Raw genomic sequence first — 23853 nt, forward strand, 5'->3', positions numbered from 1 at the left:
AAAAAATTGTTTCAGTAGTGACAGGTTGACATGGTGTGATTATGGTTGGTAATGACAAATTAAGCAATAAATAGAAATAATATTTGTATGTAATATGACCATGGGTTGTAGTTAGAATAGTAATGTAATATAACATAATATAATATAGCAAGATAATTATATAATACAGAATATTATACATTATAATGCCAGCAGCAGTCAAGAGAGAGTTCAGGATGGGATGATGGAGTGTGACAGACAGAGCAGGGATGTTATGGATCTGTTCATGGGGGGGTGTCAGTGGTCAGCATGGTGCAGTCTGTGGCCTCCGTTACTGTTTAACAGTCTGATGGCGGTGGGCACAAAGGAGCGCCTGAAGCGTTCAGTCTTGCACCGTGGTGGGATGATGCGCTGACTGAACGAGCTCCCCATCAGCCACAGCTCATCATGGAGAGGGTGAGAGGATGTTGTCCAGGATGGCTCGCAGTTTGTCCATTAACCTCCTCTCAGCCACTGACTCCAGACTGTCCAGTTCTAGGCCAACCACAGAGCGGGCCTTCTTTACCAGCTTGTTGAGCTTGCTGGCCTCACCCGTCTTGATACCTCCACCCCAGCACGCCACAGCAAAGAAGAGAGCACTGGCCACCACAGACTGATAGAAGGTCTTTAGAAGCCTGCTGCAGACACTGAAGGACCTGAGTCTCCTCAGGAAGAACAGTCTGCTCTGTCCCTTCCTGTAGATGGCATCAGTGTTGGTGGACCAGTCCAGTTTATTGTTTATTTGGACCCCAAGGTACTTGTATGAGTCCACCCTCTCTACTTCCTCCCCCTGGATGAGGACTGGGGCTGGGGGCCTCCTGTTCCTCCGGTAGTTCACCACCAGCTCCTTAGTCTTGCTGATGTTGAGCTTCAGATGATTGCTGTCGCACCACGTGTGAAATGTTGGAATGTTTTCAACTGAGACTAAAATCAGCAGACGCTGAGGGCACTTTTGCACTGGGGACGCTGAGCGCTGAAAAAAGCTGAATAAAGTTGGGTTTGAATAGGAAATATGTGACGCCACATGGTAACGAAAAACGAAGCTGATCCAAAGTGTTTGAGCCTGAAACATTTAGATTGTAACTTTATTCAAAGTCCCAATTACTGAAGCCATTTTGAACACAGAATTTTCCCCCCGACCCCTTAACTAGTAAGTTTACTCAAAAACTGTACTTTAGGGGTGCCGGTGGCGTAGCGGTCTGGGCGCCCCCTGTAAAGAGGCTACAGTCCTCATCGCAGGGGTTGCTGGTTTTGCTTCCCAGCAGCGACCACTTCCTGCATGTCTTCCCCCGCTCTCCGCTCCCCACATTTCCTCTCTCTTCAGCTGTCATATCAAATAAAGGTAAAAACCCCCAAAAATATAACTTAAAAAAAAAAAAAAAAAAACCTGTACTTTAACATTTTTAATGATAGTTAATTTGTTTGTGTTTGTGTTAGAAATATTGAAGCTACAATTTATTAAGGTACATTTATTTGACAGTTGATGCAACTTTGAAAATATGACATACTAACAAAGAGCTAACAAACTAATGTCAGTGTATCGTTATGATTGTTATGAGGCACTACTGAATCATTTTGATACTGCCTGTAATTACTGCTATTTATCTATAATAATAATAATAATAATAATAAAGTTTATTTATAAAGCACTTATCAAAACAGACGTTACAAAGTGCTTAACATCATAAAAAACCACAATAAATAGAACAAAGCAAGGGGGGGGGGGGGGGGGGGGGTATATGGGCTGGCAAGACAATTTAAGAAGAAAAACCAAAAGAGAAACTACTAAAAGCAATTAAAACAATAAAACAATTAAAATCAGTAAAACAAATAAAATCAGTAAAACAAATAAAATCAGTAAAACAATAAAATGATGAGAGAATAAGAAATAGATTAAAAATAAATGTAGCATCTTGGATAAAACAATATTACAGGAAGGCCTTTCGATAACAATATATTCCATTTGTAACATTGTATATATCTAAATTGTATTTGATTTTTATTTATCTATTTTTATTTAATTTTATTTTACTTACTGAAACTTCTTGATTGTACTTATGTCTGGTTTGCTGTAACAACTGAATTTCCCACCGGGCAAGGCAAGGCAAGGCAGGGCAAGGCAGGGCAAGGCAGGGCAAGGCAAGGCAAGGCAAGGCAAGGCAAGGCAAGGCAAGGCAAGGCAAGGCAAGGCAAGGCAAGGCAAGGCAAGGCAAGGCAAGGCAAGGCAAGGCAAGGCAAGGCAAGGCAAGGCAAGGCAAGGCAAGGCAAGGCAAGGCAGCTTTATTTGTATAGCGCATTTCATACACGAGGGCAACTCAATGTGCTTTACATTAAAACATTAAAATCATTGGAGACATTCAGACAAGCATCAAAGAACACTATTAAAATGACAAATATGATAAAACAGAAAAGAAAAGAAAAATTAGAAATATATTAAAAATTACATTACATTTTTAATTTAAAGTGAGTTAAAATGAGCTAAGATAGGAAGGCAGTGGCAAATAAAAAAGTCTTAATCTTTGATTTAAAAGAGGTGAGAGTTGGAGCAGACCTGCAGCTTTCAGGGAGACTTATGTCTGGTTTGCTGTAACAACTGAATTTCCCACCGGGGGAACAATAAAGTAATATCTGATCTTAATTCAGCGTTTACATTTGCACCACCTCTACCTTTAAACTTATGTCTGATAACTGAGTCAAAAAGTAAAATTTGAGCGATAAAATATGATACACCCGGACTCTGGAGTGAGCTTTTCTGCATCATGAACACACTTTCTTCAGAGCTACTGGTGTGTGAGTTATTTCTCCACTTTTACTAAAGTGCAATAAAAAAACACAATAAAGACTGATAAAATGACCTGTCTTCAAATATAAAACTTTATTTTGTGTATGTTAAATAATATTTGCATTCCTTTAAAATATGAAGCTTTGTTTAGTTTTTGTTTTTTTATCAAACTGTCTATCAGAAGCAAACATTAATTTATACATATATATACAACAGTTAGATAGACTTTTACATACAATTAAACTAACTGACTTCTCCCCGACCACCTGAGATCACCACAGACCACTGACTCTTTTAAAAAGGGACTAAAAATATGGAGAGAATATTGTGTCTTTAATATGCAATCAAAAATAATGGATTTGAGAACAAAAAACAATTTTGCAAACAAAATTATGATTTGAAAAATATGAAATAATGCTATGAATAAAGGAAATATATTTGTGATTAAAAATGTATCTTTATAAATCCACTCTTTTTTTGTTACAAACAAAATTATTATTCTCACGAACCACAGATTCGTTTGCGTTTCCAGTTTTTGCATTTGCGTTTCCAGTTTTTGCATTTGCGTTTCTACATAACTGTCATGGGCGGGACCTCCCCTGAGAGATGCAAGAAGCCTCCTGATTGGTCAGTCTCACTCAGAGAGACGGTGTGACAACTTCCGCCCCAACAAGTTGTTGCCGCGAAGGGAGACATATCAACATGGAGAAACAGGTACGTTTTGCGTAACATACCTGTCTATTTTCTGTCTTATTGGTGCTATTAAAGAAGCTAGTAAAAAGAAACTAAAAGCATAAAAGGGGCCATATTTTCACTGATCTTCAACCCTTAGGGTTTGATCATGTTTTATTTATCACTAGTTTCTTTTTACTTAACTTAAAGGAGGAATGACCCCTCAACAATCCACACACACGCCTCCTGATTTGTTCTGATAGTATATCTAATGAAAAAGTTTGTTTATTTATTTATAAACAGGCCGATAACTATGAAATTAGGATAACTGTCACTAAAGCCGGGCGGTAATAAAGTCATTCACTTATGACGAGCACACAGCGTGTTAGGTGTTAATGTCTGATACCGCCGTCTAAAACGGTTAGGGGAAAAAAACACTGGAAGAACGAACGACAAGTGTAACCTTAATAGCACCAATAAGACAGAACATAGACAGGTATGTTACGCAAAACGTACCTGTTTCTCGATGTTGATATGTCTCCCTTCGCGGCAACAACTTGTTGGGGTGGAAGTTGTCACACCGTCTCTCTGAGTGAGACTGACCAATCAGGAGGCTTCTTGCATCTCTCAGGGGAGGTCCCGCCCATGACAGTTATGTAGAAACGCAAATGCAAAAACTGGAAACGCAAACGCAAAAACTGGAAACGCAAACGAATCTGTGGTTCGTGAGAATAATAATTTTGTTTGTAACAAAAAAAGAGTGGATTTATAAAGATATCAAATCCATTAGTTTTGATTGCATATTAAAGACACAATATTCTCTCCATATAAAAACGCTCTTATTTCAGAACTTTTCCCTAGTTTTAATTTTCCTGGTTTTATCCATAGTTTTTATCTGACCTTCCACAGTGCTTTTAACAAGTGTCTGCATTTTACTGTTTGTTTTTAACTCTGTTTTTGCTCTTACTGCCCTGTCATTATGCCCTGTAGCACTTTGAGATTTGCTCCAAATGTAAAGTGCGTGATAAATAAAATGCATTATTATTATTATTATTATCACTTCAGTTTTTTAGTAGGCCTATTTAGCAGCATTTAACAGAACTGACATGGTAGAAATTAAATACGATATTCATAAATATATTTGGGCAAGAAGGTGTATTTTGTTTCAGTGGATCAAGGAAAAACCACCAACAGTGACACAGTGGTACAGAGAAGTATACAAGGTTATACCAATGGAGAGCTTCTCTGCAAAGTTAAAAGGGAACAACAGATATTTTTTTGAAATTTGGCAACCAGTCTTAGTTTATCTACCCAATGGAATTACAGATTTGTTACAAAAAGGCGGAGTACCTCTCAATCTGAACCCTATTTTATAAATAAGAATTGCATTTTCACATTCCCTTTTGCTGTTTTGGCGGGTTGCCGTTAGCCCTCTTTGGGAAGGGCTGGTGGCACGATGCCTTGTATATGTTTACCTCTTTGCCAGTGTGTGTTTTGCTACTTGAGCGGCATGTGCTATAGGGTGTTGCTGTCTGGTTGTGAGTCTTGATCTGGGGGCTGTCGGGTTATTGTCTTCTTGTCTTGTTTTGTTTGTATCTTGTGGATTGTTTTGGTGTTCTGTCTTTTTCGTCTTTTATCTTCTTTGTTTGTACTGATGTGTGTTGTTGTTGTTGTTTTGTTGTTGTTTTTATGTCTTTCTAGTTTCTGTTTTTTTTTTGTTGTTGTTGTTGTTGTTGATGTCCACTTTGAAAATTAATAAAAATATATATACAATAAATATATTTAAATTGGTGTATAATCCTCTAAATAAAAAAATGTATTGTGTTTGTTAATTTAAATCAGCTTTTTTGAATTTACATTCTGGCGCAAAATCCCTTCCACGGAGGCCGCCATCTTTTTCTACAGGATCTCCAAACGGACAAACTACAAACAAACGCCAAAACTAAATTGACGTCTTTGGAGGTAAAAACGTGACAAATGGAGGATTATTTTCTACCACAGGAGCTTCTTGTGCTTCACCGTCAGGAGGGGTGAGTTTCAATCTAGAATCCGACCGCTAGATGGCGCTAAATATTCCCATTTTACTCTGAATCTGTCACGGTGAACAACAAGAGTTCATGATACACCCTGCAAGTCAATCATGCATGTAATTTCCAGAAGTTGTACAATAGTTGAGCTTTACTCAGGTGTATGATCTGCAGCATTACTGTTGGCTAACTTTGAGTTGTAGTTCATTTGCCTGTATGAACATCAAGTGAACTACAATTCCAAGCAATAAGGTTACAGATCATACCTGAATGACTGAAATTTAAAAGATATAAGATAACCTCTGTATATTTACACATCACCTGTGTGTAGCATTGTATTTCCTTTAAACTACAAGTATGCAAAGTCAGCTCTTGCATGCATGCACTCACTGGTTGCATCCTTCTCCTGCCTGTCTCTGTTAAACTCAGTCAAACAGTAACATGTGTTCCCCTTCACTGTTTCACTGAAGCTTTCTTGGACCAGTTCCAATCCGAGCACAAGAGAGTGAAGTCTCACCAAACTGTACAGACTTCATTTATCATCAAACTTCAATCTCTGCAGTGATGGCGACCTTCGACGACCTCCTGGAGGAGGCCGGGGCGTTTGGCTGGTGTCAGAAGCGCACCTTCGCCCTGTTCTGTCTGGTGACGTTACCTAGTACAGGTGTGTATGTCTGCGTTGTCTCTCAGCAGTGATCTCTGGGGTATGACTCTGTGGTGGTGGGGAAGCTGTTATCAGGGATCAGGGTATAAAGAAGTAAAACAAAGAAAAGAAAGAGTCCAAAAAAGACCAGAGAGGAATTATTATGCTGCCTCCTAAACTTTTCTTCTGCCATCCATCAGACTTTCTTTGTAAGGTGACCTTGAGTGCTTTCAGCGTTCTGTTAATTTCTGACCTCAGAATGTCACTTTGAAAGCTCTTATACTTTAACACCAATACACAGGATTTTAACAGTTCTGCCCAAGTTTGCACTGACGTCCTTTAGCACAGTGTTTTTCAACCTTTTTTGAGCCAAGGCACATTTCATACATTAACAAAATCCTGAGTCACACCACCAACCAAAAGTGTTACAAAATGACACATTTAGTCTCTGAATATATGAATCTATTTATCTGAGAGAGGGACTTTGGCTGCTTCTTTAACTGTGTCAGGGTGAAGCATCTTATTTACAGTAGTATTAATGTCTCTGCAACAATGTGTGGCTACTAAGTAGCTAGCTTTGAGAGCTCTCAGATACCGTTGTAGTTTTTCTCATAAAAGTTGCCTTTTCAACCACTGATATAACGCCCTTCATTCAGATTAGAATTTATCCAGGGCCCAGTTTGGAGTTTTCATTTTTCCTTTGTGAATATTTATCCATCGCTGTTGTACGCCTACGTCTTGTCACATACACCTCTTGCACACATCATTAGGCAAGGCAAAGGCAAAGGCAAAGGCAAGGGCAAAGGCAAGGGCAAAGGCAAGGGCAAAGGCAAGGCAAAGGCAAGGCAAAGGCAAGGCAAAGGCAAGGCAAAGGCAAGGCAGCTTTATTTGTATAGCGCATTTCATACACGAGGGCAACTCAATGTGCTTTACATTAAAACATTAAAAGCATTGGAGACATTCAGACAGGCATAAAAATTACATTGAAATTTTAATTTAAAGTGAGTTAAAATAATCTAAGATAGGAAGGCAGTGGCAAATAAAAAAGTCTTAGTCTTTGATTTAAAAGAGGTGAGAGTTGGAGCAGACCTGCAGCTTTCAGGGAGTGTGTTCCAGATATGTGGTGCATAATGACTAAACGCTGCTTCACCATGTTTCCTTCTGACTCTTGGGACTGAAAGCAGACCAGTACCTGATGACCTCAGAGGTCAAGGTGGTTCATAAAGTAGCAGCAGATCAGCCTAAACCATTCAGTGCTTTATAAACCATCAGCAGGATTTTAAAGTCTATTCCCTGACAGACAGGAAGCCAGTGTAGGGATCTAAGAACTGGAGTGATGTGGTCTACTTTGTTGGTCCTTGTTAGGACCCGAGCAGCAGCATTCTGTATGAGCTGCAGCCGTCTGATGGACTTTTTAGGGAGTCCTGTAAAGACCCCGTTACAGTAGTCTAGTCTGCTAAAGATAAATGCATGGACCAGTTTTTCTGCATCCTGCTGAGACATAAGTCCTTTAATCCTTGATATATTCTTAAGGTGATAATAGGCAGACTTGTGATGGTCTTAATGTGGCTGCTGAAATTAAGGTCTGAGTCTAAGACTACACCAAGGTTTCTGGCTTGGTTTGAACATTTCATCATTGCATTAATTCTATTGTCTTAAATTAACAAGGTCATTAGTGTGCTTTATTGCCACCCAGTGGGTGGGGAGCACAGGTCAGTACATGGACAAGTATTTAAATACTCAGCCAGTCACTACACTGCAGGCACAGACGCACATGGCAAATTATATGCAGTATATGAATAATATTTTTTTGGAATAATTAAGTGAAATTGATAATGTTCCACAGTGGTTGAAAATCACTGCTTTAGCATCCATTGAAACCCCTTCAGTGTTCGGCCTTGTCAAAGTAGAATACATTTAAAGTTAAAATGTGATGAAAACCCCCTGCAGAGGATGTAATCTTTAACTTCATTTTAATGCATTGCTGCTCAGTGTTTGCTCATGGTGGATCCATGTTGGTCAAAGAGTATCAAAGAGTACAAGAGGTCTGCACCTGCTCTTTTTGCAAAGTGTCATGAGATGACTTTATTATAAAGAAGTGATGTAAGAATAGAACTTCATTGATTTCAAAAACAGCCTTGCCAGATCAGGAACAAGCATAAAATATATATATATTAAGTGTTTTTTTTATGCCTTTATTATTCAAATGAAATGAAATACAAATGTTAAAAACACATTAGAAAAATGATCTTTGAAATGTTGGTGATGGTTGTATTAAGTATGTGACATTAGCTAAGTTCCGTAAACCAGATCGCATCAATTCAGTCCGGCCTGATGGGTCTATGCAGGCTACAAAGCCTTGGTCCTTCAGAGGCTGCAGCTCCTGGAGTGGGACACAGCTAATGAAAATAGAAACACCTGATCAATCACTTATTGTAGACATTTCGGACATTTTTGTCGGTGAATCACTCAATCAATCAATCTTTGTCTATATAGCACCAAATCCCAACAAACGTTCTCCTCAGACTCTTTCCAAACAGAGCCGGTCTAGACCGTACTCTATGTTCTATTATTAACAAAGACCCGACATCAAGACCAGGATCAGATCCAGTCCCATCTTACAGACAGGACTCAGTCTGATCTCATCTTAATCCACCATGAGCAGAGCACTTTGCAGCATTTAGCAAGTTACAGTGGCAAGGACAAACTTCCTTTAACAGGCAGAAACCTCCAGCAGGACCAGACTCATGTTAGACACACATCTGCTGAGATCTACAGTGTTGGAGAGAGGGATAGAGGGAGATGAAGAGAGAGAGAGATGATAGTGGGGAGACGGATAGTAGTAGTTGTAGCAGCTGGAGTCTGGCACGTCCACAGCAGCAGAGATCCAGAGGAACCTACGAGACAAGGGAGCTCAGGGACTCCAGAAAGGTCTATGGTTAGTAACTTTAATGGGACAGGAAGAGTTAAAGTAAGTGACAGGCAGACAGAGGAGAGAGAGGGAAAGACAGGATCCCAGTGTGTCAGTCTAAGCCTATAGCGGCATAACTAAGACCTGGTCCAAGCCTGATCCAGCTCTAACTATAAGCTTTATCAAAAAGGAAAGTTTGAAGCCTACTCTTAGAAGTAGAGAGGGTGTCTGCCTCCTGGACCCTGACTGGTAGATGATTCCAAAGGAGAGGTGCCTGATAACTGAAGGTTCTACCTCCCATTCTACTTTTAGAGACTTAAAGTACGATGAGCAGGCCTGCATGCTGGGAGTGTAGTGTTCTAGAGGGGTAATAGGGCACTATGAGCTCTTTAAGATATGTGTGGCAAGGACAAACTTCCTTTAACAGGCAGAAACCTCCAGCAGAACCAGACTCATGTCAGACACACATCTGCTGAGACCTACCGTGTTGGAGAGAGGGATAGAGGGAGATGATAGTGGGGAGACAGATAGTAGTAGTTGTAGCAGCGGGAGTCTGGCACGTCCACAGCAGCAGAGATCCAGAGGAACCTACGAGACAAGGGAGCTCAGGGACTCCAGAAAGGTCTATGGTTAGTAACTCTAATGGGACTTATGGTCTTTCAACTTTCTAAGAAGTTTCAGGATCATTGAAAGTTCAAAATAAGGATAAACTTCCTTTAACAGGCAGAAACCTCCAGTAGGACCAGACTCATGTTAGACACACATCTGCTGAGACCGTGTTGGAGAGAGGGATAGAGGAGATGAAGAGAGAGAGGTGATCGTGATATGGTGCCCTCTATTTTTATTTTTAAAGTCATATTTTGGGCATTTTTGCTTTGATGATAGGACAGCTGAAGAGAGACAGGAACTTTGGGGAGCAGACATGCAAAGACTCCCCCTTGGAACCCTCTATTGATCCTTCTACCAGAGTAGTAATAAAACCTGCTATTAAGGGATTAGTGAAAGAAGATAAGCTAAACTCTGGACAGACAGTAACTGCTCGGTCTATAGATACTAGGCTTTGGAACTTGAGGGTCAGCAGTTCAGGTCCTGGTACAGACTGAGGTTTGGAAATTGGGCAGGTGGCTCCAGTTCACTGAAGTGCCTTTAAGCAAGGCTGTGGACCTCCAACTGCAATGGGATGCCATCCATGCGCAGCCCCTCATTCCCACATCTCTTCATCAGTGCATGTTCATAGCACCCTGTTCAGCTCGTCTAACTTCTTCCTTATCCCTTCATATTTGGAGTAATTATGAAATAAATTCCTCCCTGCTGCAGATAAATCTTACAAGTCACATAAGGTCGTAGTGATCTGATCCAGAATTAATGGTGCGCTCCAGGAATCCATGATACATCCTGCATCCAGTCATGCATTAAATCAACAGGAGTGCTGCTTTTTTAGAAGAGAACTGAGCTGTAGCGGACTCGTTGTTATTCCTGTGAAGCTCTAAACTATTTATCTCTAGGTAACAAAGAGGAAAACAGTCCTGAGTGTTGTGTGTTGTTTCACAGCAGCTGTGTATATCGCCCTGCTGTAAAAACCCCTCGCACACTTCAAGCATACAGAATTTGTTTTGGCTTGTTCTCAGCAGGTCCATTCAGTGATTGCATAATTCTGGTGCCTTTCTCTGTTTAACTCCGTCAAACAGTAACGCACTCAGCTCCACGGCACATTTAACTCTTTTGAAGAGGCTTGTTTTGGACTTTAGCTTCACTAGGGAGGAGGGCTCAGTCTGACGAAGAAGAGTAAAGGCATTTCAGTTTGATGTGATTAGCAGAGCAGCACAGACTTGGATTTATTTGATACTTCAAAATTACTTGGATTACTTCAGCAATGGCGACCTTTGATGACCTCCTGGAGGACGCTGGGACTTTCGGTCGCAGTCAGAAGCGTATCTTCGCCATTCTCTGTATAGTGTCCTTACCGTTTTCAGGGGTGTACCTGGGCATCGTCTTTCAGGGGTTCACTCCAGATCACTGGTGTCGGGACTCTGCGGTGGTGCAGAGGAGGCAGGAGTGCGGCTGGAGTCTGGCACACAGTCGCAGGCTGACGGTGCCGCTGGTGAACAGCTCGGGAGCTCTGCAGCACAGCAGCTGTGAGCAGTATGAGGTGGACTGGAACAAGACAGCGCTCACCTGCAGCACACAGGAACTGAACCTGACCAACCTTCCTGTTACCTCGTGCAAGGTGAGCTCTCTGAGGACAATGTAGATGTTGAAGCTTTGATTGTCTGGTTTTGCAAAAGAAAGTGTTCTGCTGTTTTTGTGAATGTTTGATCCTGGAAAATATGATGAGTTTCTGATTTAGTGTCTTAAAGGCCCTGTGAGGAGTTTTCAACTGGCTGAGAAACAGACTGAAAATTAAAGCCGCAAGCGGCGATGAACAGGCCCTCGGACACCTGCAGCCGCCGCCTACGCGAGCCGCCGCCACACATAAATCGTCGCCTGATATTTGCCACCACATGATGCGAAAGCTAGATCTGAGAGTGTATAATGGCTTAGGTGGTGCAAATGTTCCAAGTTTTTAAGAAAACCCCGAACTTCAGAGTCTGCCACGCCCACAATTTTTGTCTGAACAGAATTCCTTTAACAATAATTTAATCGTCAATATGTCTGCTATAGAATGTGCCTTGTTTGGACTGAATCAGAGTAAAACTCTAGGAGGAGCTCTCAAAAGTATGCACCCTTATTTTGGCCCCATTTTTCACATTCAAAGCTGTATGTGCGTTTGATGCCCCGCCTCAACGCATGCCACGCCCACAATTTTTGTCTGATCAAAATGTGTTCTGATAATTTTTTCTCGTCAAGGTGTCTTCTATAGGTTGCCCATGGTTTGGACTGAATCAGAGAAAAGCTCTAGAAGTTAATAGCGTTAGTATGCACCCTTATTTTGACGCCATTTTTCATGTTCAAAGCTAGGTGGCGCTCTTCCTGTTGAGTTTGGGATATGGGTGCAAGAGGCTTTTTTGTGCGTCCTGATGCCATGAATATGCATATAATTTTTCAAGCAGGTAGCTCAAAATAACCCCTATGGGGAGGGGTTTTTGAAAACTGTAGGGGGCGCTAGTGAGCACATTTTTTCGACTTTTTTTGTGAAACCCATAAAATGTCGCAATTTTTCCCAGGACTGACGAGTGTGTTGGATGAGGTGAAATAACGTGCATTTTAAAGTCACAAAAATCCATTTTCCGACGTTTTTTTTTTTTTATGCCCCGCCCCAAAGTCTGCCACGCCCACAATTTTCATCTGAACAGAATGCCTTAACTTTGTATTAATCGTCAATTCAATGGGTTTACTATAGAATGTGCCTAGTTTGGACTGAATCAGAGAAAAGCTCTAGGAGAAATTAGCAAAAGTATGCACCCTTGCACGGACCCATTTTGGCCCATTTTTTCATGTTCAAAGCTAGGTGGCGCTCTTCCTGTTGAGTTTTGAATATGGGTGCCACTGACTTTTTTGTGCGTCCTGATGCCATGAATATGTGTAAGATTTTTCATGCATGTAGCTCAAAAAACTCTATGCGTAGGGTGTTATTTTTACCTCTACTTGCGCTACTGAAATTTTTTTTGCGAGACCTATAATAACTTGCAATTTCCACCAGACCCGATGAGTGTGCAAAAATATCAGCGCTTTCATTCACGTTCAGGGGTCCAAAACTGCAATCTCCTATAATAATAACCCTTAGGGTTACAATAGGGCCTTCACCACCATCGGTGCTCGGGCCCTCATGATACTGATGCCTCTTTATGACCTTCAATAGCAAAAAGTCCATCAGCAGCAACATTGACATCTTCTCTGTTGTCATTTTTGATGCCTAAACCCTGAGGGGGTAGGTGACAGACCAGGTGATGGACATCTCGCTTCAGAAACAGCCTTTATTTGACTGTTTTCATGGAAAATAATCACAATGCCTGATAAAGTTGACTGTTGAAGACAACAGGATGAGGCTTTTGTTGAAAACACTACTTTTGCATGTATAGGACAAGAGATAAGAGGTATCACTTTGTCCACCAGGGGGGCGCCAGAATCCATACAAAGCAAAAGTTCCTCACAGCAGCTTTAACTAAGCTTGCTTTTTACTAAATCTAACATTAGGCTAACCAATGCTTGTGTTAGTGTCTTGTTTTTTGTTCACTCAGTCCCAAATTCCTTCAAAGACTCAGGTTTTGTCACCATGATTGCATTCTGCTTCTCCAAGGTCGTGTTTCTCAACATAAATTGGATCAAAACTCAAAGCTGTGTTACTTTTTGTCATTTATTCTAACCTTGAGTGCACTCAAGTGTCTAAAAAGTTACATAATGAGGTTTTGTTGCCGTGCAGCTGGACAAACATCTGTGCTCCTGTGACCATTCTGAGGAGGGAAAACCTCTTTGGCAGTGGTGTGCACAGATTCTGAGGCCAGAGACATACATTAATCAGGGAGCATTTCAGCTCAACGTTGTGGTTCATTTTTCTTCCATGAGTCATTCCAGTGAAACCGAGAGAACGGCTGGGATCTCTCTCAAGTGTGATTTGAGGAAATGTTAGAGTAAGTGTCTCTTCAGTAACTGGTTCACTGAAGAGCTTTGTTTCTCTCTCGTAGGGTGGCTGGGATTATGAGTATGAAGGCAGGAGGTCCTTCGTCACAGAGGTAAGAGGATACATTAAATACATGTCTGTTTCAAAATGAGGTTCATACATTAAAGGTGCATTCTGTAGAAGCTATCAGCATCTAGTAGAATAAATTTGGTGTAAATATGATATAATATTCTATATAAAAATAATCACCTATATAAAACTATAGTCTTATAATAAACAGAATAGGTATGTGTATTGAAATATGACACAAGTCTCCTGAAGCAAACCGCCATCATTCTTCTACAGCTACTCAGAACGGACAAAACAGACATTTCCTTATTCTGTGCCGAGCTGCCGGTCCAAAAATTCACCTTGAGGACAGATGGAGAAGAACATATACCGTACACTACGTGGTGTACATATTAGAGTGAGGTGTCAGACCTCTGGTGAAAAAGCATCATGTCTCCAGGAAACCTCCGTCTTCAATCAATCAATCTTTATTTATATAGCGCCAAATCACATCAAACGTTATCTGATCAGGTCTAGACCGTACTCTATGTTCTATTATTAACAAAGACCCAACATCAAGGCTTCAGACAGCAGGAATGCAGAGTCAGGCTTAAGAGGCAAATATGTGTCCAGAGAATGCAAACCAAAAATGCATTGATAAATCAATCAAATCAACCAAGTATTAAAGTACAAAACTACAACCAGATGTCTTTTAAAATTCTTCTCTTCAAATACCAGGATTTTCTCACCTCAAATCAATCAATCTTTATTTGTATAGCGCCAAATCACAAAACAGAGCAGGTCTAGACTTTATTCCAGTCCCATTTTACAGACAGGACTCAGTCTGATCTCATCTTAAGCCACCATGAGCAGAGCACTTTGCAGCATTTAGCAAGTTACAGTGGCAAGGACAAACTTCCTTTAACAGGTAGAAACCTCCAGCAGGACCAGACTCATGTTAGACACACATCTGCTGAGACCGTGTTGGAGAGAGGGATAGAGGGAGATGAAGAGAGAGAGAGATGATAGTGGTGAGACAGATAGTAGTAGTTGTAGCAGCTGGAGTCTGGCACGTCCACAGCAGCAGAGATCCAGAGGAACCTACGAGACAAGGGAGCTCAGGGACTCCAGAAAGGTCTATGGTTAGTAACTTTAATGGGACTTATGGTCTGTCAACTTTCTAAGAAGTTTCAGGATCATTGAAAGTTCAATATAAGGACAAACTTCCTTTAACAGGCAGAAACCTCCAGCAGGACCAGACTCATGTTAGACACACATCTGCTGAGACCGTGTTTGAAAGAGGGATAGAGGGAGATGAAGAGAGAGAGAGAGAGAGATGATAGTGGGGAGACGGATAGTAGTAGTTTTTAGCAGCTGGAGTCTGGTACGTCCACAGCAGCAGGAAGTCTATGGCAGAGATCCAGAGGAACCTACGAGACAAGGGAGCTCAGGAGCTAGTTAGTAACTTTAATGGGACAGGGAGAGATAAAGTAAGTGAATAAGTGAGGGAAAGACAGGATCTCAGTGTGTAGCAAATTACAGTGGTAAGGACAAACTTCCTTTAACAGGCAGAAACCTCCAGCAGGACCAGACTCATGTTAGACACACATCTGCTGAGATCGGTTTGAAAGAGGGATAGAGGGAGATGAAGAGAGAGAGAGATGATAGTGGGGAGACGGATAGTAGTAGTTTTTAGCAGCTGGAGTCTGGCACGTCCACAGCAGCAGGAAGTCTATGGCAGAGATCCAGAGGAACCTACGAGACAAGGGAGCTCAGGAGCTAGTTAGTAACTTTAATGGGACAGGGAGAGATACAGTAAGTGAATAAGTGAGGGAAAGACAGGATCTCAGTGTGTAGCAAATTACAGTGGTAAGGACAAACTTCCTTTAACAGGCAGAAACCTTCAGCAGGACCAGACTCATGTTGGGGTTGGAAAGAAGGATAGAGGAGATTAAGAGAGAGGGGTGATACTGATGAGATGGATAGTATTAGTTGTAGCAGCTGGAGTCTGGCACGTCTACTTTAACAGGCAGAAACCTCCAGCAGGACCAGACTCATGTTAGACACACATCTGCTGAGACCGTGTTGGAGAGAGGGATAGAGGGAGATGAAGAGAGAGAGAGATGGTAGTGGTGAGACGATAGTAGTAGTAGTAGTAGCTGTTGCAGCTGGAGTCCAGCACTTCATGTGTCAGACTTCAGACTAAACAGCTTCAGGAATACACTTTTTTTATTCCATAAACCTTCAAAAAGGTGAATTTTTAATTGTGTTTTGTGGTTTAGATCGTCACCATTAAAATATATTTACCTGTTATAAAGTAAAGTGTCATAGTGGGCTGCAGAGGAGTGGTTAATAAGGCCGCAGTTTATAGAAAACTATCACTAAATATGTCAGAGTATTTCCTGACATGAAGTCAAGGGAACCCGAGGTTTCAGATGAGCACAAACCAAAACTACTCACAGATACAATCATTTTTGTTGCAACAGATGAGAATCAAGAATCGCTGTTAATATGAATCTTGTGACTGAAGCACAACTCCTGCCGTTTAGTAAACACAACAGCTGGATCACTGAATCCAGTCTTGATGACGAGGGTGTCTCTTAGGTGACGCGAAGAGTTAGCATCGAAGGGGGTTCACTCTAGAATCTGACCACTAGATGTCGCTAATATTCCCATTTCTACACACTGCACCTTTAATGTTTCCATTTCCTCCTGATGTGATGAACGTGTTTGTTGCACGTCATGAGGGTGTCCTGTATGTGGCCGTGTAACCTTTGCCCTTTTGGTCTCAGTTTAACCTGGTGTGTTCAGATGCATGGTTGGTGGACATGTACCAGTCCACTATCAATATGGGCTTCCTCATTGGCAGCTTTGCTTTTGGTTACTTTGCTGACAGGTGAGGCATTGAACTGTTTCTTTAAAACCGCCTAGTCTTCCATACTGGCTGTGTTTTCATTTCATCTGTCTAGCAGATGTTTGACTTCCTTTCCTGCTACTTTTCAACACTTTTCTTCTTTAGATCAGCCTGAACTTCACTGACAAACTCTTCTGTTCTGTATTCATGCTTTCCAAATAATCTCACACAAAATACACATATATAATATTCAGTCCAGCTCCCCTTATTCTTAATTCCTGCTGTATGTGTCTTCCTTTGTTTTCCCAAAGGTTTGGCAGGAAAGTCAGCTTCTTAATCTCCAACATCCTGAACTTTGTAGCGGGGATAGTCCTGGCTGTGGCTCCAAACTACACCTCCATCCTTGTGGTCAGGACCATCTTCGGCTTTGGAGTCAAAGGAGGCTGGATGTCGGCTTACGTGCTGCGTAATGAGGACTTTTAAAACTTAACTATGATCTCAAGCGTCAGAACAAACACGTCTTTCATAACTAACTCCATCAGCTTCCCGTCTGTCTGTCTGTCAGTCACAGAGATCGTTGGCGTGGAGTACAGACGCACGGTGGGCATATTGTTCCAGATGTTCTTCAGCGTCGGGAACCTCATCCTTCCTCTTCTCGCCTACTTCGTCACTGACTGGCGGTGGCTTCAAGTTGTCATCTCTGCACCCTACATCTTCTTCCTGTCCTACTACTGGTGAGATGAAAATGATGCTCTCATTTTATTTCTTCTTAGGAAGGAGTTCCCCTTTGTCTTTTGTTTCTTTTATTTCAATACTAAAAAGTTAAAGGTCCCATATAATGGAATTTCTAGATGTTTACAAAATGTCCTAATTATCTTTAAAACAAGGTTTCAAATTAATTTGCTAAGTTCTGCCTCTTTGGAGGATCTGCAGCCTCTCAGTCTCTAACCTCATTTGCTTTGATAATGAGGCACTGCTCTGATGCCTCATGTTCTGTGAGGGGGGAGACAAATGCAGACAAATGCAGAGGTGGAAAAACACCAAAACAATCATGGAGGGCGCTCCAGATGAACCCTTACAGAGCCAAATGTCTCTTGTAATAAACTGTAAATATTATCACGAAGAGGAGACGCAATATGATGCGATACGATGCAATAAATTACAATATGATTCGGATACGATAAAGAGATCAGCTGTTAGCAGCCCATAGCATGTTGATGCTAAACGATGCTAGGCCCGATGTTCCCTGCGAGCTGAGGCTAAGGAGGCGAGGATGACGTGTTGGTACTGAGGTGCAAGCTAAAAAAGACGACATTGACCTGTCCTTCCACCCACCGTTATGGGGAATGTGGGATCTGTCTACGATAAGGTGGACAAGCTAACCCAGCACCACAGTAGCATCATGCTAACAGAGCTAACACCGGACACGAATGCCACATTGGAAGGATTTCACCTGCTGTGGGCGGACAGGATACAGGAGAGCAAGACTGAACTAACTGGTGAAGAAGACCAGCTCAGTCCTGGACCCTGTGGAGGTGGTGGCTGACCACCATTCTGATAGATTAGATATATATTGACATAGAGTGGTCTAGACCTCTTATGTTTGTAAAAGCGTCTTGAGATAACGTTTGTTGTGATTTGGCGCTATACAAATAAAGATTGATTGATTGATATGATTGGATACCACAGGATAAGATACATTGCAATACAATATAATAGGGGTGAGCCCGACTAAGGATTTGCTTAGTCGAATCTGATCCATCAGATTTTGCCCATAGTGGATGAATAGTGGAATGTTTGTTGTTTTTCCTTATTGACCCAAAGTCTGCATGATGGTGACCGCATGTAAATATTACACATAACCCTTTACAATTAAGAGACTCATAGCTTAAAGTAAAAGGGACAACAGAATATTATAAGAATAAAACTTAGATTTTTTAAATCTATATTGCAAAAACAACGAGGTGATGAAGGAGAGAAAACTCATCTGTTGAACATGGAACAACGCGCCACAGATATTTAAACAGTGTTCACACAGCAGAGAGCAGCGCTGCAGAGGGTAGTTTGTCCAACTTAAGGCTAAACATTTGTATAATGTTCAAAATCAAACCTGAACCAGCTAAAGGGTTTTTAAATCTCTTAACAGAACCTTTTAAAACAGTCTTTCATCGCGTCTTTGTCCGCTTGAGTCTTTTCAAATTGTACGTGAGGAAAACCATCGTGTGTACGGGCAGAAGTGCGCTCCTGTCTTTGTTGACTGTAAATCCTGTCTTTGAGAATATCCTCTCTGATGGTGTGGAGGTGGATGGGATGCTGTGGATTGTTTTTGAGGCTTCGGACAGCTTTGGGTATCCCTCCTGGTTCTTTTGGCCCCGTACAGTTTTTGTGTGGTCCGGTAATCCTTGATCTCACAGCCCTCTTCATGAAGCTGCTCCTCATCTTCATCACTAGTTTTTAGGATCAACTGAAGTTTTATTTCCTGACATTTTGAGCTGCCATGAACGTAGAAAGATTTAAAGGCCAGCTGAGGTACGTCTGCTCCACAGGTCCCGCTGAATGGGAGAGTCCACCTTTAATTACCAGGGGAGATTTAATGACCACTTTAAGGAGATTTAACACTTCAAGAGCTGTTCTCAGAATTACATTAAATAAGCCTATATTTATATCAAAATAGGATATATGAGACACTATTATTACGGGAAACAGGAAAATAATGTAAAATTAGACATTGAGCACCCCCATGGTTTGAATGGAATGATCCACATTTCATATGCAAATATTCAACTATGAGATTGGCAGTCGACTAAGGCTCGTTAGAACCAATCGTCCAATATTCAACTATTTGGGGTCACCCCTACAATATAAGATAATAAAGGATACTGTAGGATATATAACACAATTTTATACTATAGGATACGTTAAGATATGGTAGGATAGGATTGGATTTGATAGGAAAAAGTAAGATACAATAGGATGCCATAGGATACGATACAATATGATATGATAATATTGATACAATATCATAATATACCATTTGATATGATCCATCCATCCATTATCTTGACCGCTTATCCCGTTAGGGGTCACGGGGGGCTGGAGCCTATCCCAGCTGGCTTCAGGCGGAAGGCAGGGTACACCCTGGACAGGTCGCCAACCTATCACAGGGCTAACACAGAGAGACAGACAACCATTCATGCACACACTCACACCTATGGAGCAATTTAGAGTGATCAATCAACCTGAGCATGTTTTTGGATTGTGGGAGGAAGCCGGAGAACCCGGAGAGAACCCACGCATGCACGGGGAGAACATGCAAACTCCACACAGAAAGGCCCCCGTCCGGCCGGGGATTCGAACCAGGAACCTTCTAGCTGGGAGGCAACAGCGCTACCCACTGCACCACCGTGCAGCCCCCATTTGACACGATAGGATAAAATAAGATATAATAGGATCTGGGATCTCCAGACAGTAAACGGAGCACATACCAGTAAAACCACAAACAGCTTTCTTTAATGTCCATCTTGGGTCTTCCAGAATCAGAATGTTTGCTTCTAGTGATGTAAATAATCATCGTTATTAAACAGGTTTCTGGGTCAGGATTGTAAAACCAAGACTACGGTCAGGTTGTCAATTAAAGCTAGTGTGTTGGGGAACAGTTTCTGACATGTCTGTAACTCTGTTTGTGTCACAGGTTTATCCCAGAGTCTCCGAGGTGGCTCATCTCTCAGAAGAACACCGCAAAAGCTCTGGAGATCACTGAAGCTATAGCCAAGGAGAACAAGATGAAGCTCTCCAAGAACTATGAAGTCAGTTGTTGCTACAATTTTCATAACATTTGACCTTCACAGTTTGATTATGTTGTATTCAGTGCACTGTATTAAGAAAAGCTGGATCATGTTTTTTTGTTTCAGACTCTGACAGAGGATGAAGGCGACTCCTCCTCTGCGTCCTTGCTCGACCTGGTCAGAACCCCAAACATGAGAAAACACACTTTCATCCTCATGTTCAACTGGTGAGACTCTCTGAACACCAACGTTTAATTCATCCACACCTGCCGTCAATCATCCTTTAGATGAATGTTCTTGTTCTGTGCAGGTTCACCAGTGCTGTGGTCTACCAGGGTTTAATCATGCGTGTTGGGATAACAGGAGGAAACATCTACATAGACTTCCTCATCTCCGGCCTGGTGGAGTTCCCCGCAGCCTTCCTCATCCTCCTCACCATCGAACGTATCGGCCGACGTCTTCCCTTCGCCACGGCTAACATCGTAGCCGGAGCCTCGTGTCTCATCACCGCTTGCATTCCCGACAGTAAGATCCTCTTGGAGAAGAATTAAACATCCACACAGTTTCAAACTCTGTAAAGCACCTCTGTACTCGTCCCTGCAGGTATGTTCTGGTTTAAGACGGTGGTGGCCTGCATTGGTCGGCTGGGGATCACCATGGCCTTTGAGATGGTGGTGTTCGTTAACACTGAGCTCTACCCGACATTTGTCAGGTGACTGATCCCTTCATCTTCCACATTCATGATACAGAAGCTTTGAGTTATACAGAGGATTTTGTAAACTTGTTAACAGGAACCTGGGAGTGTCCGTTTGCTCCACTCTCTGTGACGTTGGAGGCATCGTAGCTCCGTTCCTGCTCTACAGGCTGGCCGTCATCTGGCTGGAGCTGCCGCTTATCATCTTTGGTGGGTTACTTATTTATTATTATTAATGAGAGCTTTGAAGTCTACAAACTTTCTTTCATATTACTATCTCCCCACTATCATCTCTCTCTCTCTTCATCTCCCTCTATCCCTCTCTCCAACACGGTCTCAGCAGATGTGTGTCTAACATGAGTCTGGTCCTGCTGGAGGTTTCTGCCTGTTAAAGGAAGTTTGTCCTTGTAAAAATATTTATATATTCAACTTTTTATGATCCTGAAAGTTCTTAGAAAGTTTAAAGACTTTTAATTTGTCACTGCCAAGACCCAACAAGTCCCATTAAAGTTACTAACCATAGACCTTCCTGGAGTCCCTGAGCTCCCTTGTCTCGTAGGTTCCTCTGGATCTCTGCTATAGATTCCTTTTTGGGTCATTCCTTCTTTCTTTCTTTCTTTCTTTCTTTCTTTCTTTCTTTCTTTCTTTCTTTCTTTCTTTCTTTCTTTCATTCTCTATTTCTTTCTTTCTTTCTTTCTTTCTTTCTTTCTTTCTTTCTTTCTTTCTTTCATCCTTTCTACATTCCTTTCTGCTTTTTTTCTTTCTTTCATCCTTCCTTTTTTTCTTCCTTCCTTTCTTTCTTTTATTCTTTCTTTCTTTCTTTCTTTCTTTCTTTCTTTCTTTATTTCTTTCATTCCTTTATGCTTTCTTTCTTTCTTTCTTTCCTTCTTTCATCCTTTCTTTCTTTCATTCTTTCTTTCTTTCTTTCTTTCATTCTATCTTTCTTTCTCTCTTTCTTTCTTTCTTTCTTTCTTTCTTTCTTTCTTACATTCCTTTCTTTCTTACATTCCTTTCTGCTTTCTTTCTTTCATTCTATCTTTCTTTTTTTCATTCTTTCTTTCTTTCTTTCTCTCTTTCTTTCATTCTCTCTTTCTTTTTTTCATTCTTTCTTTCTTTCATTCTATCTTTCATTCTTTCTTTCTTTCTTTCTTTCTTTCTTTCTTTCATCCTATCTTTCTTTCATTCCTTTTTGCTTTCATTCTTTCATTCTTTCTTTCTTTCTTTCTTTCTTTTATTCTTTCATTCTTTCATTCTTTCTTTCTTTCTATCTTTGTTATTTCCATGTTTCTTCATCCTTTCTGTCTACTTTTCTCATCCCATCCTTTCCTTCTGTCATTCTTTAATCGTTTATTTAAAGTTTAAAGACTTTTAATGTATCACCGCTAAGCCCGACAAGTTCCATTAAAGTTACTAACCATAGACCTTTCTGGAGTCCCTGAGCTCCCTTGTCTCGTAGGTTCCTCTGGATCTCTGCAGTAGTTGTTCCAGACACCAGCTGCTACAACTTCTACTATTTGTCTCACCACTATCATCTCTCTCTCTCTTCATCTCCCTCTATCCCTCTCTCCAACCCAGTCTCAGCAGATGTGTGTCTAACATGAGTCTGGTCCTGCTGGAGGTTTCTGCCTGTTAAAGGAAGTTTGTCCTTGCCACTGTAACTTGCTAAATGCTGCAAAGTGCTCTGCTCATGGTGGATTAAGATGAGATCAGACTGAGTCCTGTCTGTAAGATGGGACTGGATCTTATCCGGTCTTGATGTTGGGTCTTTGTTAATAATAGAAAGATTGATTAAAGATTGATTAAAGATTGATTAATCTCTTGTGTTGTCTCTCTTACAGGAGTTGTCGCGTTCATCGCTGGAGGTTTGGTGCTGATGCTGCCTGAAACCAAAGGAGTGCCTCTCCCTGAGACCATTGATGATATTGAGTTTCCTCACAGGTGAGTTATCTTTTAACAGAACGTTTATTCAGAAGTGGTTAATGTTAAGAACTGGAAGGTGGCAGATGAAACATTTTGATCATTTACTTGATAGATGAAGAGTAAACAAAGCAGAAGTGGCAAAAAATCCCAGATCCATTGTGTCAATTTACTTTCAAGTTGCATCGACATTGCTGATTATGATCAACTCCTTCAAAAAACAAGGAAGCACAGATTCCCTCCAAAACTATATTTCCTCTTAAAGGGTAGAATTACATTCTATGCAGATGATGCTGCTTTCTATTTAACGAAAGGAGCTTGTGGACTAACATTTTATGCACCAATTTACAATTTTAAGACTTGATAATAAGATGATTTTTCTGTTTGAGCTGTTAAATACATATGTTTAATTTTGTTTTTTAAGTAAGGGTATAGGAAAGTGAATTAAAAATAGGAATTATCAAGTAATTGCGCCTAAAATTTAACAGAATATTCATTCGATTGTAGTAAAAGAGAAATTTAGGGGATGAAAAAACACCAATAATGGATTATCTCTTGCATAATACAATGAAAACTGGAATTTTTTTTTGAGTCAACACATTTTGACATATGTTGATGACTTACAACAACACTCTTTTTATGACTGCAGTATTTTTCATGTAATATGATATGTTTAAAAAAGTCACGTTGAAGGCCTTAAGGCGAACAAAAATGGGCATTCCTTTAACCTGATATAAATATGTCATATATTGATGGATCATTCTAAAAAAATTTAAAATCTTTTAATTAACTTCAGTATTAATGTGACATACTGACTGTTCACTAATATTATAATTAACCCTTTAGTTACCACGTGTTTAAGAGCCAGAGAGAGGAATTTAGGGGATGAAAAAACACTAAAAATGGATTAGCTCCTGCATAATATAATGAAAAATTGAATTTTT

General features: G+C 40.9%; 1 protein-coding gene across 1 annotated transcript in view; it reads left to right on the plus strand.

The window, feature by feature from the left end:
• Positions 1-10867: 10867 nt before the first annotated feature.
• Positions 10868-23853, plus strand: part of LOC117824698 (solute carrier family 22 member 2-like) — a 14521-nt gene continuing 1535 nt past the window's right edge. Inside the window, exons 1-11 of the mRNA XM_034700260.1 lie at positions 10868-11280; positions 13676-13723; positions 16452-16555; positions 16825-16979; positions 17079-17247; positions 20205-20319; positions 20425-20525; positions 20609-20823; positions 20902-21010; positions 21090-21202; positions 22831-22930. Coding sequence (XP_034556151.1) covers positions 10927-11280; positions 13676-13723; positions 16452-16555; positions 16825-16979; positions 17079-17247; positions 20205-20319; positions 20425-20525; positions 20609-20823; positions 20902-21010; positions 21090-21202; positions 22831-22930 — 1583 coding nt within the window. The 5' untranslated portion in view covers positions 10868-10926. The remainder of the gene's footprint in view (positions 11281-13675; positions 13724-16451; positions 16556-16824; positions 16980-17078; positions 17248-20204; positions 20320-20424; positions 20526-20608; positions 20824-20901; positions 21011-21089; positions 21203-22830; positions 22931-23853) is intronic.

The sequence above is a fragment of the Notolabrus celidotus genome, chromosome 13 (genome assembly GCF_009762535.1).
Source record: "Notolabrus celidotus isolate fNotCel1 chromosome 13, fNotCel1.pri, whole genome shotgun sequence".
NCBI lineage: Eukaryota > Metazoa > Chordata > Actinopteri > Labriformes > Labridae > Notolabrus > Notolabrus celidotus.